Source organism: Lacerta agilis, chromosome 6 (genome assembly GCF_009819535.1).
Source record: "Lacerta agilis isolate rLacAgi1 chromosome 6, rLacAgi1.pri, whole genome shotgun sequence".
NCBI classification, from domain to species: Eukaryota; Metazoa; Chordata; class Lepidosauria; order Squamata; family Lacertidae; genus Lacerta; species Lacerta agilis.
Genome location: NC_046317.1, coordinates 78,145,466 through 78,162,679, shown reverse-complemented (window position 1 = coordinate 78,162,679; position 17,214 = coordinate 78,145,466). Strand labels below are relative to the sequence as shown.

Below are 17,214 nucleotides of genomic sequence, written 5' to 3'. Positions count from 1 at the left end.
ATATTACAACATTCGATGGCCTGTTTGAATGTATAGCACTACTTCTTGTAGTGGAAGCTGAGGACACCCTATGCTGATCTTCATTGGATTACAGCTCGTGGCTCAGTCAGTAGAGCATGAGACTCCTAATCTCCAGGTCTTGGGTTTGAGTCCCACATTGGGCAAAGGATTCCTGCATCTCAGGGTGTTGGATCAGGGTCCCTACCAACAGCTCTACAATTCTATGATTCTTTGAGACAGCCAAAGGGTAGATCTGGACTTAGTATCACTGTAACAAGTGCAGTTCAGCATAGCTTTGAAGTGTATATTTTGAGTACATTGTGGCATCAAGATAGGATAAGGGAACTTTTGCTATTTTCTTCTGTATGGAAACAGGAGGTAGCGCAGCTGAATGTGCTTTACAGTAATTTAAAATACAATACTGTAAGTAGTATTGGGATTTCAATCTAAGATTGTTAAAGGTGCATTGTGGCTTTTGAGCATGCTTCTTTAGTAAGTGTAGTGAAGGGTGCCTTTTGAATGAGTGAAGGCAATGAGCGTGGCTAAGAATACTCTAAAATCATGTACTCTTACAGTGCCAAAACCGTGACTGAGAATATCTTTTCCAGTGCAATAAAAGCAACTGTAGTTGCTAATTTACATTTTCAGTGATGGACCAAGAGAAATTAGCACGTTTAATATTTTTTTGCAGAAGCCTGTGAAGCTTCTGTGTGTGTAAATTCCTTTTATGTTTGTTGTAAGAAAAAGTAAAAAAACAAAAACACACACCTGTGATTTTTAAAAGCAAAAGCAAAACCAAGGTTAAAGTCTGAAATGCACTTATTAGGGACCCTGAAACTTCGTAATCAGCACAGGATTCTGCTGCAAATCCCTTCTACCTTGCTAGCTTTATACAGTACATCTGAGATATTTTTAAGGTGTTGTAGTGGATTTTAGTTGAATTGGAAATTATCTATCTATCTATCTATCTATCTATCTATCTATCTATCTATTAGTGCATCTTTCATAGCATAGTGTTTGTGTGATGTACCAGGTACAGTGGTTTGATTTTTTATTTTATTATGTATTTTGGGTCCTCATTTTGTATTTATATGTTGTGAACCACCCTGTAATCTTCAGGTGAAGGGTGATGTACCAATTAATCAATAAATTAATTAAATAAATAGGTACGAGACTGAGCCATGAGCTGAAAAGTCCCCTGTTCAAATCTCACCTCAGCCACAAATTCACTGTCCTCCAGGACTAAGCCAGGCTTTAATCTTAGGAGCACTTACTTAGGAGTAAACCCTACTGACCTCAGTGGGACTTACTTCTGAGAAAACATGCTTAGGGTTGGAATTACTGAGACAAGCACACATAGCCCTTAGAATAAGTGCAAAGCAAATAGCAGTTGATGGATAGGTCAGTTATTTGAACACACAGGAGTTTTAAAGCACAAATCGGTCATTTCTCCCAGATGCGCACAATGCATTTGTTCATGGCGATCCACACCTTTGCACTGCGGTGTCCTTGCAAACACCCAACAACATACGGCACTTCAATAACACCCACACCTGTGGTATTGGGGCTAATGTGTTGGAGTTTGACCAGGGAGGCTTGGGATCAAACCCCTGCTTTAGTCACAATAAGCTCAATGAGTGACCATCTTAACCTGCATTATGGGGTTGTTCTGAGGATAAAATGGAGTGGGGACCATATGTGTCACCCCAGGTTTCTTGGAGGAAGGAATTAACAGTTACACACCATTCTAATATTGCAGTGATTGTGTGCAACGTTTTGCCCACACTTGATGTTGAGAAGAACATGCCGTGGTAGAAAGTAGGAAGAGCCCTCCAGAGACAGTTTTACTTGTACTGACTGCCTGGATACCGCCATTATTATTAATTTTGTATATTTTCAAGATGGAAATAATTAGTTTAAGGGAGATCACAACGAAACTTATAATCTGGAGGACATTCCTTGTCTTTCAAAAGACACCATTATGAGTCTGTAAGTAATCCTTTGTACATCAGTGATCTTTAATGTACTAAGATTAAAGCATGTTTACAAAGAGATGGAAATTAAAAGAAGAAGAAGAAGCTTCAGTCCACATGTCTAAGTGTGCCTGGCAGTTGTGGAAGTTGACTGTTTCCTAACTGATGTTAGTTGCATCTGAACTGAAGCTGCTTACTTGCAATTTTGGGATGTTCGCCAGAAACGTAACCATAGCAGAGGGTCATGAGCCCAGGCCTTTTCCTATTCCTCTGAAAGTTCTCATACTGCATCCAAATGATGTTTTCCAACTTGGATGGAGTGGAATCATTTAAGCCTCCTTGCATGCGACTTAAGGTGGGTTCACGTGCATGTGTTCATCTGTTGAAGCCGGCAACAGCAGCAAATGACTTGCATGTGTGAATGAGTCTCTCCATATCGGACACTACAGACAAAACGGTCATGTTGTCTGAAGTCACCTTGAATTCACTGCTTCTCAGTAGAGTCAGTTCTCACATTCAGCAGCTGGCCAGGAACTTGAGACATCCCGTGATATATGCGGGGGATGGGAAAAGCCCTAAGAGAAGACAATTTAGCCTGCTACTCCCACCTTGTCTTGAGGCCAGGGAATAAACGTATTGAATTGCATCCGATTTGGTTAGAGCAGTGTTTCCCAAACTTGGTTCTCCAGCTGTTTTCAGACTACAGTTCCCATCATCCCTGACCACTGGCCTTGCTCGCTAGGGATTATGGGAGTTGTTGTCCAAAAACGGCTGGAGTCCCAAGTTTGGGAAACACTGGGTTAGAGTGCAAGGTTGGTTGTATGTGAGAAATTCCTTGTCCCTCACCCTTCCCATTTCAACCATGTGTAGCCCCCCAGAAGCCTGTCCTGAGGGTTGGGGGACTCCCAAAAAGGACTGTGATAAGGAGTTGGGGGTGGGTGAGTAGAATTGGGCAGAGGTAGATTGTAGCCCTCCCCCATTGCTCCACTCCACATTCCAGGTCTTTCCTTAGAGCCCTCCAATCCTTTCAAAAGTCTTTAGGGAGGGCACAGGACTCTGCATTGGGAGGAATTGGTGGGGAATCCCATTTTCACGTATGCTTTAGTGAATACTGCATATGCAAGCTCCTGTACAGATATTCTCGTTTGATTATGACAGGCATAGCATATCCCAAGACATACATCCAAGTTGCAGTGCCATAAAGTAGTTAAGGGAACACTTGTCTCCTACCTGAGCTTCCTATGGGAGGATTTCTTTGCATGTTCAGGATCATTCAGGAGTACTACATGCTGGGAACAAGCAGCAGGCCTTAAATTGCATCCTGTTCGTGAGCACGCAAAGGCATCTGGCGGCCTACTGTTGGGAAGATCAGCCTTCCCCCAACCTGATATCTTCCAGATGTTTTGTACTACAGCTCCCATCATCCTTTTCCGTTGGCTGTGCTGTCTAGGGCTGATGGGAATGGTTGTCCAACAATGTTCAGAGATGCCATATTGGAGAAGGGTGGACTAGATGAACCTATGACATAGTTCAGCAGGACAATCCTTATGTTCCTATGATCTTTACTTTGAGGAAAGTTCAGACCTCTGGTCTAGAATGCTTAGGCCAGTGAGTTGTAAGAACAGGGAATATTTTAAGATGGGGTTGTAGTCTCTCCAAGCCTAGTTCTCACTTGGCGTTGGACTGTACCATTTCAGGTGAAGGCTATCATAACTGAATGGTTCTCTATAGCAATAAATAATTCCACATAAGGTAACCAGAATGTCAGGGAGAAAATTAATGCATCTTGTTCACATATAGTTCTATGCAGGGTATTTTGTATAAAGAAACAGCCAGCAATGCAAGCCCTCACTTGCCGCCTGAAGTGGTAGGGCCCAGACATCGTGTGGCCCAAGTGATAAGGTTTCCTTTGATATGTTTATCTCCATTGATAATTTTTGTTCTCATAATAAGAAACTATTCTCCACAACAGCTGATCAGCGCTAGCCATCTCATGCAACCAACTGTCCACGGCGTTTTATTAGTGCTGGCCATCTCATGCAGCCAACTGCGGCAACATGATAAGAGATGGAAAAGCATGATAGCAAAAAGCATTGAGCTGGAAGTCTGCACACCAAGCCTCACAGCTGCCACAAACTCAATTAGGCAGGTCTCCAAGCCTGACCCCCTCACCTCCATATGCAACATGTGGAATAATGCTGGTCTGCCTTGCAGTGCTGTTGTAAGGATTACCTTGAAACTGTACACGAGGGATGTTGAATACTTGAAATGGATGATGATCACTGCAGCTTCTTTTCTTACTCATCTTAAAAAGTTCCTGTTAGAGTTTCTGTAGTCTGGTGCTTATGATTACACTTCCCAGGATGCCCAGGGGGGGAAAAGAAGGATAGAGAAGTTGGTAGGGTCCGCAGAAATGTAATAATGATATATATTAAGTTTGGCAATCCAGCCTAGTGTTTTGACCTTGATGTGACAAAGCTACCGAAACCAATTCATAATCTACATCTCTTTAAGAAATGTCACACCCTTAATTCAAATGTAGACCTTTCCCTCAGTAATCAGACTCACCCAACAGTTTGTGTAATCCCACCGCCTCTTTTTTCTTTAGAGTCTCAGGGTAGGGGGCTATTCTTGCTTGTAAATTGTAATTCTTCAGAATGGGCATGTGATAATTGTTATCTGATCTTAATCACTAGCCCATAGAATAGATGCAGGCGACATCTTGTATCAAACAACCTTGTCAGAATAAGCAACAAGGCAGAATGATGCCCGCTGGGCACTTTCTGCCTTCCCATGGTTTGCTGTTTGTGCTAAGATGCGAAGATCAGGAAAGATCGTTCAAAAGGCAGAAGGCTGGGTTTGCTAGATGTTAATTTCAAGTAGCATTTTGAAGATGTGGACACCTAGCTAGTTCTAGCTGAGATCTAGCTTGTGATTGTTAGCAGTGGTTATTGCAGGGAAGTGTCACTTTCTGCTGAAATTGCATTTTGTGATTAAAAAAGAAAAGAAAATTACAGATAAGAGCAAGCAATCAAACAACAGCATCTAACACTTCTTGGTTTATGTCCTTGGTTTTGTTCGGTCTCCTCCCTCCAGACAGACAAAAATGTGTGACATGAGGTTCTACTTTAAAGTAATAAATGCAGTGGAAATGCCAAGGTCTAAACAGAATATTTTATTCAACAAAATTAAGGGCAGTGAGGTAATACAAATGCTGCAGGCAATTGTGGGTAAAGTGAGAATACTATTTTCACACATGCCCATTTCTCAAAATGATGCTTCCTTCCATCCCCACCCCCTAACGTCAATTTGGGTAATTGATTGCAAGTTAAACTATTAATTTTAAGAAAAGCAGAGTGCACATAAGCAGGCACTCTAATTTTAGAGTCTAAAATGAAGAGTGCTGGATTGGTTTAACTGCAGTATAACGCCAACAGCTACTGTATGTCTTGTTTTAGTTGCCTTCGTTTTCAGGAGTGCTATCTTTAGTTTGTGATTACGGCTAGATTATAGATTACAGAGATCCCATCATGGGAGTGGTTGTGTCTCCAATTTCATACTAAATTGTTTCATGCTAACTGGTAGAGGTGCTCTTAGCAGAATCTGCAGTTGCCATGTTACTCGGAGGAAAAGCCTTCTAGAAAACCACCTTCTGCCTTGAATTAGGTTGGGCTGCTGGCTGGTTATGTAGTGATTTCCAGAATTGTATTAAAAATACAACAGCAGTAGCTCCTACAGAGCCAAGTCAGGTTGGCATGACCAACAGCTGAGTGTTTGCTAATTACGTGCCCAGTCTTGGTGGCAATGAAGTATGGACTGGCTAATTAAATAGAAACCACATCAGGGGATTTAATCTTAAGGACAGGAACTGCTGTGTTCTAATCAGCCTCCTTTTCTTCCAGCTCCACAGCAGAGTAACAAAGCTGAGCTTGTGCCATCATAGCTGTTCCCATGGCTGCAGACTATGATGTCACAAACAGATGCATTATGGCCACAACAACTTGTGCAATGATTTCACAATTTACCGTATTCTACACTTGTGGGATTTGGAGAGGTGATGTACCTCCAAGACACATCTAAGACCAGCAGCAAGAAGGCAAGCTGATGTCCCTCCTACAAGTCAGAACTGGAGCAGGGTAGATGAGTTTTGCCAGGGAGTTTGTTGTAACGCTGCCAGCACCGTATTCTACACTCAGCATGTCAATAGGAGGCATTCATGGCTGGTCTGCAATCAACTGGAGAAGCCACTTCATGCAAAATTTCATTTGGGTTATAACCATTACTGTAGCAATTTGAACAATTTCCTTCTGGGTTGTGTAAAATAAAAATTGGATGTGATGTTTCACCCTAAGAGATGCTCCATCCCCAGGCTGTTTTAAATGTCGCATTTACTTTTCCTATACAAAAGTACTCACTCCTGTTTAGGGAAATGAATAAAAGCTGTGTGCAGATAGTCACACAGTAGGTGGCCCTTGATGGGAGTGGCCGATAGATGGTAAACCATGAATGGCTAAGTTATGGCCCTCCGGATTTGTTGGACTCCTTGTCTCATCAGCCCCAACCACCATGGCCAATGGTCAGGGATGCTGGAATCTGTAGTCCAATGATATATAGGGACTGAAGCAAATGTAACAAACAAACAACAAAAACCTCCAGTGTGAACAAAATCATGATTTGCATTAAATACATTTATGAATTGGTTTCTGCCCCTTAGTTTGGCCTGCCCAAATTTGTGTTCCCTAGAATTCAAAGGGAGTATTTAAAAATGCTTTTTAGAACTTTATTGTAGTCTTTCTCAATATTATCCTTGTCCACATGAAGGAGAATTTCCCTGTCAAATTGAGGAAGGCAATAAGATTTTAAACTTAGATGAGATCTGAATACTTCCAAGAATGCACTTTTATATTGCCAATGTCTGCCTAGATAAAACTATCACCTCTTATCTATTGGAATAAAATAAAGCTGTGTCCGAGATTAAACATGGAACTGTGCAATACTTGTTTTCCTTAATTCTCTCCAGCCTTGGGGGTGGGGTGGGGGCCTAGAATGTATCTGCCAAGATTGTGTTGAGTGGAACATTTCTGAGTCTGTAAAATATTTGAAGTAAAATATGAGACTAGGGAAGGAGAGGCGTATTTTGTCAATTCCAAAAGGGGTTCTCCACACACCTCACAAAATAAATGCAAGGAGGATGATTCCCTCTGTCCCCCATTTCTTGTTGGAAACATTTACAACATATGATCTTTAGAAGGTAAAACCAAGGATTTTGCAGATTTTCAATTCGAAAGCCTACCATTCCCGTTTTAAAGAATAAACATAACTGCAAACATGACAGCATGCATGAAACATACCTGTGATGGATAGACAGGAAATTAGCTGCCATGTCCCATAGTTCAAGGGAGTAGAGTAATAGGGTACAGGTCTGTGTTCCAGGGCCGGGAAACCAGCTGTTTTTGGAATCCCAACTCCCACCAGTCCAACAGTGAGTTGCAGTCCAGAAGCTCCTGGACGGCAACCAGTTCCCCATCTTTGATTTACACAGTGCTTCATTTAGTGTGGTCATTCACCAGGGTTCAGTTCTACAACCTGTTTTGAATGTCAGAATTCAGGTTTGGATAACAATCAGTGATCCTAAAATTACTGGTGCATACAAGTAGATGCACACATCCTTCTGTCACTGAGTTTTTACAGGCAGGCTATAGAATAACCTGCTTCTGTTTCAGCTAGACTGCAGTTTTAAGCATTGTTTTTTGTTTTGTTGGTTGTTGTTTTTTTTTAAAAAAAGTTCTGCATATTTAAAAGCTAGCAAGTTCTAGGCAATATGGGAAAACACAATTTTAAAATCTTCAGCTCAATTCAGCTAGGCAGACTGAGGGCCCAAGGCTTCTGTGCTTTTCATATTTGATTCATAATACAAAACAAAATGAGTTATATGCCCATGTCCTAGATAATGCAACACTGGAAGGCATTTTTAAAACCTACGTTGGCACCAAAATGTGCTAACACAAATGTATGCCAGCTATAAAGCCGGTGTGTTCTGGATCTGGCCGCTATATGGGAATGCGACAGGTTTAACAGAGACTGAGCTAGTAGTGCCTCATTCTGAGAATTATCCAAGTGGTACCGGGAGTCAGGTGTGTGGGCTTAGTTGCCTTGGTTTGACTTTGCTGGTGCCTTACAGGGTGTGGGTGATCTCAGGATGGTGCCGCTGCTGTTTCTATTCTTAGAACGACCAACTTTTGAAGCAGCTGATTGCAGCCTTCCATGTGTGATCTGTATAAATACGCAATATCTTTACAACCTTTTCCTAACACACTGTTGCTAATGCCTTCTTGTTAACCCGTGATTGCTCAGCTTCTGCCGTGGTATGTCTAGTCTTAAAAGCCACCCTTCTTTTTCCAGAAGAACCGACTCCTTCACATAAAATCATCAGCCCACCCACTGGAGTTACTTACCCTCATGATGATGTCTCGGATTATGGCCTCAAGCCATACACCCCCTTCGCTTTGCCTAGCCTTTCGGCAGATCACATGGGCAGATACGGACAGCCAGATAGCCTAGGGTCAAAATGCTACTTGGACCCGGGCAAGGCTGCCGGTCCCCCTACTTTGAGCCCTAGGATTGAGATAACACCATCTTATGAACTGATTCACTCGGGGGGTCCCTTCAGCAGCAGAGACACAGATCTATTGGTAGAGCATCAGTCCAACTCAGCTACTGCTAGCCCAAGGTTTACCCTGCCTGTCCCTGGCTTTGAGAGCTACCGAGAACCGCTGTGCCTGAGCCCTCCTAGCAGCGGCTCCTCTGCAAGCTTCATTTCAGAGACAAATTTCTCTCCTTATACCTCACCATGCGTTTCACCAAATAATGGCCCTAGTGATGACCTTTGTCCACAGTTTCAAAACACCCATGCTCATTATTCCCCTAGAACCTCGCCAATAATGTCCCCACAAGCAACCATCGTGGAGGATACCTGCTTGGGGCCACGTTCAACATCTCCACGTCCCAACTCAAGGTCGTCATCGCCAGGAGCAAAGCGGAAGTACCCTTGCCCCGAGCTCTACGGGAGTCAGCAACCTTGCACTTCTCCACGGCAATCGAGGAGCCCCTCTCCGCAGGCCTCTCCCCAGATCCCCTTGAGAGAAGACGGCTCTTCAATCACTTACACCCAGTTATCCACCTCTTCCAGCCTCATGGATGCAATGAGCAACCTCACCACCGATCCCTCTTGCGGAGTCCCCACAAAAATATGGAGAACCAGCCCGGAACCTTCACCGATGTCTTCCCACAAAGCCAGCATGCCGTGTCACGTGCTTCAGCCTATTGAATACATTGGGCCTTGCGAGCAGGATGATCGGAGAAACCCACCACCTGAGTCTATCTTATTAGTGCCGCCATCTTGGCCAAAGCAGCTGATGCCTGCAATACCTATCTGCAGGTAAGCTTGCATGTCTTGTGGTCACTCTTTCTAACAGGTTTGATAGAATTTGTCCCTGATAGCCCAAACCTCCATTATGCATGTGTGTGGGATGGTCTGCCTTTGTCTACTTTCTAAACAATAACTACCACTGCGATACCCAAGGAATTTTTTTTAATAAAAGGCTCTTGCAATACAGGACCTGTTGTTTGGATCCCAGCCAGTTATTGTGGTATGGATGCATCCAGAAAAATGCATTCTGATATGTAGCCAGTCGTTGGGAGATGTCATGTCCACCAAATCACTCTGGGAGTAGACCCATTGAAATCATTAGTCCATCTAGCTCCAAACAGACTGAAATCTCCAAATCAGGAGGCATTCCTAGTTTCATTTGTGGATGCTGAAGATTGAACCAGGGATCTTCTGTATGCAAAGTAGATGCTTGGCTATTCCCAAGTAGGAATACTTGATGCACCAATCTTCTAACTTGGTATAAGGCAGTCTCATATCTCTCTAAACTGACAATAAGTGTACAGTTTGTACACATTAGATTCGTTTGCTGCTCTTGTTTATCTCTGTGCATGTACAAGCCCACCTCCAAACAGTAGAAATAATTTGCTAGAGGTAAATTTTTACCAGGGACCTGTTTCAGAGGGTGGAGATATTAGCAAACATATGATTTTAATGAGATACTGATAATGTGGGGACAGAGCACTCTTAGTCATACATAAGAGAGGAGTTGGTAACTCTTTCTGTACCCACTAATTCTCCCTTTCAAGTGTTCCCCCCAGCTAGCATTCACTGAGCTGGACTTAATTGTTTTCAGAGGAAAAAAAATCGTTTGCACATGTCCAGCGGAAGCATTTGCGAGGAGCAAGGCTAAAGCATCTCTGCTTGCCCACTAATTTCTCCATTCAGTGTTGTCTCTTCCCCCTCCCTGCATTAGTGGAGTCAAACATAAGAGAGGCCTTGCCGGATCAGATCAAAAGCCTGTGTACTTCATCCAGCATCCTGATTTCCACAGCAGCCAACCAGATTCCCCAGGAACCCATAACACAGGGCATGAAGTCAACAGTCCTTTTCCTACTGCCTCAAAATCTGGAGGCTCCATAAAGTAATTGTCATTGACAGACCCTGTGCTAATTCTCTGAGGGAAGGCGAACCCCTCCATTTTTCTTAATGGAGGCTGTGCACCCTGACCTCTTTTGAAAGAAAGAGAAAAGCCAACCTGCGTTCCATAATGACGTTCTCCAACTTAATGTCCCTCTTCTCTGCCCAGCATTCCCGTGCACTCCCTCCCACCACTTGAATGGCCCCTCTCCAGCCATTCTGGCTCTTACGAGCTGCGGATTGAAGTGCAACCCAAACCCCACCACCGTGCCCACTATGAGACGGAAGGGAGCCGAGGGGCAGTCAAAGCGCCAACAGGGGGGCACCCCGTGGTCCAGGTAAGATCTTTTTCTTGGAGAAGATGAACTGTGACAGCTTCTTGATAGCTTTGTGGCTCTTGGCAACCTGCCATAGAACCACATTGTTTGGGAAAACAAGGCTAGTGCAACAGTATTTATAAAAGGTGTTTATGGATAGCAGACGGTAGTCTCCTACTGGTTTGGGAAGATATAGTTCTTCTATCCACTTTACAAATACTTGGAGGCCAGGCCATGGAGTCATTTTCCTGACTCTTGTTTTCATTTCATTGTTTGCATGCATGCGTGTGTGTGTGTGTGTGTGTGTGTGTGTAGCACTTCAGTTTTTATAAACTGCTTGGAGACTGCTTTTATATTATGTGATATATATGAAATAAAGTTGTACTCTTGGCCCTTCCAGGTACCTAAGGTACCTAGCTCTTCCCTATAAAACAGCCCTGGTTTAGAGACACCTATAAGTCATTTTAAATTCCTGACTTCAAGAGAAGCATTCACATTCAGGCATAAGTAAGGATGTTCTATGATGGTTTATTTTTTCAACAATAAAGAAGTTATTGTGAGAAGAAGAAATGGGTGCTTCTCAGGGATTGAGATGCTATAACAAGGTGTGGAAAAAGCATTTTAAGTTCGACGAACTAAACTCAGTATGATTGCCTTAAAAATAACAGGTTTTGACTGATGTTTTAAGATGGAGCTGTATCTAGATACAATGGAGGAGGCCCAACTCTGCTGCTTCAGCCTTTGCTGAATTTAGCAGTGGCATAGAATCATTTTGTAGGGTTAGGGTTAGGGTTAGGGTTAGGGTTAGGGTTAGGGTTAGGGTTAGGGTTGTTGTTGTTCAGTCGTTCAGTCGTGTCCGACTCTTCGTGACCCCATGGACCAGAGCACGCCAGGCACAGGGGTTAGGGTTAGGGTTAAACTGTCAGGAAGGCAGTTGGTAGTGAAGTCAACCTGCATATATATGTTGCCCTTTGTAGGGCTTGGCAGTATAAATCAAGCTGACATATGGGTGGTTTGGAGTCACTTATCTCTTCTCCTTTGGCAATATCTTCTTTACGCCAGGAGGAGATTGTTTCATTGGCCAGGGTTAGAGTGTGATAAGAGGAGAAGCACTTCATGGAGCTGGCACTTAGTTCAATGAGGCATTTGATGGCCTACTGTAAAGTTTATGTAGTTGTAAAGTGATAGGGCTACAGGTTAATTGAGTTCATGCATTCATAGGAGAAAAGTCACTGAGTTCAGAGCAAGATTTTATTTATTTTTTTGCAAGGTGGATTGAGGTTGCAAAAGTAGAGATGGGGTGTCATGGGAACAGTGAAGGATCAGGTGAACTCTCTTGAGTTTCATTGTTGTTGTTTAGTCATTTAGTCATGTCCGACTCTTTGTGACCCCCATGGACCAGAGCACACCAGGCACTCCTGTCTTCCACTGCCTCCCGCAGTTTGGTCAGACTCATGTTGGTAGCTTCGAGAACACTGTCCAGCCATCTTGTTCTCTGTCATCCCCTTCTCCTTGTGCCCTCCATCTTTTCCAAAATCAGGGTCTTTTCCAGGGAGTCTTCTCTTCTCTTCTCATGAGGTGGCCAAAGTATTGGAGCCTCAGCTTCAGGATCTGTCCTTCCAGTGAGCACTTTCATTGCAAGTGTGCAAACCGAGGCTACTTTTAATGGGAAAGTTCCAGCTTAGCTAGTCTAAGTTTATGGAGGTATTAATAGGACCCCTTAGTACTAAATATGACATGTGTTGCTATGACAAGGATCCAAAGAAGAGGCATGAACATGAACATGTAAGAAGAGACATGAACAGCTGTGTGTTCAGCTGGTTTCTTTTAGCCACTTCTGGATAACCTGTTTATTGAGCGTTCTTCCTGATTTGTTTGCAAGGAGGTTAGATGATGTTATGTCAAAGCTAGAGTTATCCCACACTTTGCATTTCCTATCAATTTCCTTATTGCCAAAGAGTCTGATCTTTTGGGGAAGAAGCAGATTTGTTGCATAAAAGCTTATTGCATAGCTCATTCGGCAGAGCACAAGACTCTTAATCTCAAGGTTGTGGGTTCGAGCCCCACATTGGGAAAAAGATTCCTGTATCGCACTGGATGATCCTCCTGGTCCCATCAAAATCAAAAGTTCTATGATTTGCACAATCTGAATTTGCCAGTATGTAGTTGAATCCCATCCGAAAATAGTGACAGTCTAGAATTGCCATTGACTGTACTTTCTTGCCACTGCAGTTCCTAGTGCATTAAAAACCAATCTGTGACTTGTCTCCTTAGCATTACAAGTTGTTGAGGTAAAACCAACAAGCCCAGTATCTGAAGTATCTGAAGAAGTGTGCATGCACACAAAAGCTCATACCAAGAACAAACTTAGTTGGTCTCTAAGGTGCTACTGGAAGGATTTTTTTATTTTTTATTTTGTTTTGACTATGGCAGACCAACATGGCTACCTACCTGTAACTGAAGCCCAGATCTGTGTTTCTTCTGTCCTGCTCACACATGCCCCTTTGGATCCTGGCCAACAGTTGTTTTTATCTCCCAAAGTAGTCTAGGTTTCCAAGTGCAGGGAGATTTTTTTGGGTGGAAGAGTATTTAGTTACCTCAATCACCCATCTGCAGCACAGCACACCAAGAGCTGAAACATGCTTATTCTGCTGATAGTCTAGCATGGTTTGTCCCTAATCAGATGTACTAAAAGGGGCACATTGGATCACCATGGAAAGGATGGCTGGATGCATCCTTTTTTATCTTTAAGGCTGTATATTTGTTGCAAATGATTTAACACTGTGGTGTGTGGGGTGACAAGATACTAGAAGGGTCATCTGTCAGAAAGTTTCCCCCTGACATTTAGTCGGAATCTCCTTTCTTGTAGCTTGAATCCATTGGTTCAAGTCCTACACTCCAGAGCAGGAGATAGCAAGCTCGCTCCATCTTCCATGTGCACAATTGGAGTCCCTGATTGCATGGGGCACTTTTGTGGGAGCTGACTTTGGTCAGGGAAGGGAAACTGCACAGCAGTGGATCTCATATCCTCCCCAGCTCTATCTTGTGGTTTTGCTCTCTGATGCCACTTCTTCTTTTTTGCATGCTTGGTCTCGGGAGTTTGGCACACGCCGTTGAGGAGTATGTGCTCGCAGGGTGCTCCTAGAACACCAGAACAATTGTCTGCCTGTTAAAGTGAGAGCCTCTGGCAGGACAAGATGCATTCAGCGAGGACATGGGCTTTTGTGTGTTTAACATCTTGTTCAAGGGCCCAGAATAGCAACAACTGGCTCTGTGTTGAGGACAAAGGCTGGTGTTGACATGTAGCTTCCCCTCCCCTCCCCCCCCCCCATCCAGGTTGGCACAGTCACCCAATTTGGAGAGGATGTGGCACACAGACACATCCTTTGCCTCTCGGTAAACTCCCGTCGAGTCCTACCAGCAGTTGTTTAGACGTTTGTACGAAGGGTAGCCCTGGTCAGCAAGCTGCTGTAAGCACAGAAAAGTAGAAGTGAACTATGAATGCTCAGCTGTGATAGATGCACTCGGCACATGCTCAGAGGTACCTGTTTTTGTATCAACAAACTCAGATGTCCCGGGGCTGGTCTACGTGCACTTTTAAAAGACCTGGGTCCTGAAGTTAAGGCCTGGCTCAAATTAAAATCTAGAAAGCCTAGAAAGACGCAGAGGAAAATAAAGAGCACCCTTAACTTTTTCTACTGTGCCTCGAATTCGGCATCCGTAGCAAGCTATTTATGAAAATAATCCTAGACACGGTTAGAGAGGAAGAGGAGCGGATGCTTAACCGTTTCCACAAACCAGCCCTTTTCGGCTGCAATTGATTTAAAACTTTTATACGCCAGCCTCCCCCAGGACAGATTCAAGTGCAGTTTCTAAGCATCAGGCTGTAACAACCAGACGAAAATACAAAACATGAATAAGGCAGAACAGATCACATAACAGTACTTAAACAGTACATGAAATGCTTTGGCCTGGGACCTGAAAACTAATAATGCTGGTGACAGGCAAGTCACAGGTGGGGGCCGCTGCTGAGAAGGGGCAGCAGCCAAGCTACTCTCTTTAGTTGCTGCATTAGTATTGCTTCTGATAGGAGAAGGACCCAGAAGAGGGCCTCACCAGATGATCTTAAACAGCATGGGCAGCAGGATGATAGGGGGAAAGGCACTCTCCTGAGTCCCACGATTTGCAGGGCTTTTAAAGCATGCAACACCACATTGAATTGGGCATGGAAGCAAATAGACAGCCAGTGAAGCTCTTTTGGGACCACTAGTGAAGTATAATTCGAACTGCTCTCTGCCTAGCAACAAAAATTACCCCCCCCCCCCGTGCAGTGACTTTCCCATCCCTTGGGGTTCTGGATGCATATTTAGCCTTATAACCACGTATCTAGAATTCTGCTAGATAAGAGTTGCCCCTGGAAAGTGGCAGCCTGGGGAAATTTTGTTTGGGGTTTTTTGTTAAGGGCGTGGGAGTTGTTGCTGGGGATTTTTTTGTTGCTGGTAATTATTGTAGACCCTGTGATTTACGGGGAAATGGTTCAGTTTGGCTGTGTATTTTCTGATGTTTCATTTACTGCCTTGGGCATGATTTGAATTGTGGAAAGGCGGCATACAAATAAAATCATGCGTGCATGTTAAGCACGCACACAGCTGCTCCCCCTCCCCCCTGCAGCCATCCCTCCCAGAAGTGCTTTCCTCTAACAGGAGTCACCGCTGGGGATTTGTTCCATATGCTCCCATGTAACATGTAAGTAGAGAACTGGAGTCACAATGACTGCAAAACTCCAGCCACTGCAGATTGCATGCGGTATGTTGCATTACCCATGCAAGCCTCAGCACTCGGTTGCAGAGTGATGTGCATCAGTGCTTGTGTATTAAAAGAACAAGAGGAAGGAAGTGACAACAATTAGAAAAAGGCTAATCCCTCCCCCTCCATGCACACACACACACACACACACACACACACTTCACAAAACATTTCACAGCAAACACGGCCTTGACTCTTGCTTAGAACTAGTAACACATCTTGCAGCTCCTGTGTAAGTCCCAGTGTTTATTACCACAGGCTTCCTTCCCTCTGTAACTGTATTTGTCATGTGTCTTGCTGAGCCCTGAATTAATGCAGTAGACCAGAACTTTTGGTGCAAATTAGAGGCTGGACTGTAGGTATTACGCAGAAATGTTTACTCACAGGAACACAATGAACTCTGGACTGTGTGAAATCCACATTTCTCGGTTCTCTGTGTGTGGCTAAAACCTAGCATGGAATGCAATACCCCGATCCTTCCCCCCCTCCCAGTAATTGAAAAAGTAAAGTTTTAGTCCTCATGGTTCCAGGGGCCACTAATACCTTGGCTCAAAAAAGGACAACAGAGGACATGAATTCGTGAAACTTATGTGTATGGTAATTTAGATGCAATTATAGAAATTATTATTGTAATTTAAATAGAAAGATGTAGTCTTCTCCACTATGGTAAAATGTCCTGCGACAGGTGTCCTGTATCACTCTGCTATCCAGATGTTAACTGCTGATAGGCAACTTCAAGGCACCTTCTGTTTTTAGGGTTCTTTATCTTAAAGTTGGACACAACGTCAAATAGAGGACTTCTTTAGATAGGCGACTATCTTCTGACAGCCCTTCAAATGACTATAGAAGAGGGCATGAACACTTAATCTGGATAAAGGTTTAGAAATGTGTCTTGCTGCCTCTTTATGAGAAGTGGGGGGGATGGGCAGAACACACAGTGTTCGTGTTCAAGGATGAACTTTCAGTATCCTGTACAATTCTCTACTGCTGCCAGACAGGGCCGGACTAAACAAGACCTTACATTTGTGAATGCATTCAGAAGCATCTGTTTTTTGAACTTAAAAAAATAAAAGCTGCATGGGAGGAGCCGGCTTTAGGATTGAGACTGCAGCACGGGGGGGGGGGGTGAATTGACCCTTTTTGCCTAAACTTCCACCCCTGGAAGCTGCAAACAGGTGTCAAAACCAGCTTTCCTCCTACATAAAATAGCAGCTGGGAGGGGTGACTTTCACTGGGACAGCACTGTGTAGGATAGATTAAAACCCTCCTCTCCCCATTGCAGCAGAATTCCTGATCTTGTCTCCCTCTTCTCCTTCATCATTATTTTTGAAAAGACATGTTAAATGCATGTCTCCCGAACAGACAGTCCTACTCCCCCCTCAAAAATCCGTATTCTGTGGAAATCTGAAGCTTGAGGTAGAATGCATCTTCTTTTTTCTGCTAAGGCTGTTCTGGCTCACTATATGGCTGCATACCAGAAGGGTCATGCCATTTTCTTGGGGGAAATGTGTTATGGCCTTGTGGTTCAACAACAGGTAGAATTTGGGTTTGGATTTAGAACAGGGATGAGCAGAAGGTGGATTGGGCTATA

The 17,214-nt window shown here is 43.7% G+C and overlaps 1 protein-coding gene across 6 annotated transcripts in view; it reads left to right on the top strand.

Annotated features, from left to right (window-relative positions):
• NFATC2 (nuclear factor of activated T cells 2) overlaps positions 1 to 17,214 on the top strand; it is a 134,968-nt gene that overhangs the window by 19,874 nt on the left and 97,880 nt on the right. For 4 of the 6 annotated variants that reach the window (XM_033153551.1, XM_033153552.1, XM_033153549.1 and 1 more), the window contains exons 2-3: positions 8,376 to 9,411; positions 10,670 to 10,838. In XM_033153551.1, coding sequence (XP_033009442.1) covers positions 8,376 to 9,411; positions 10,670 to 10,838 — 1,205 coding nt within the window. The remainder of the gene's footprint in view (positions 1 to 8,375; positions 9,412 to 10,669; positions 10,839 to 17,214) is intronic. The other 2 variants (XM_033153554.1, XM_033153553.1) reach the window with 1 other exon arrangement.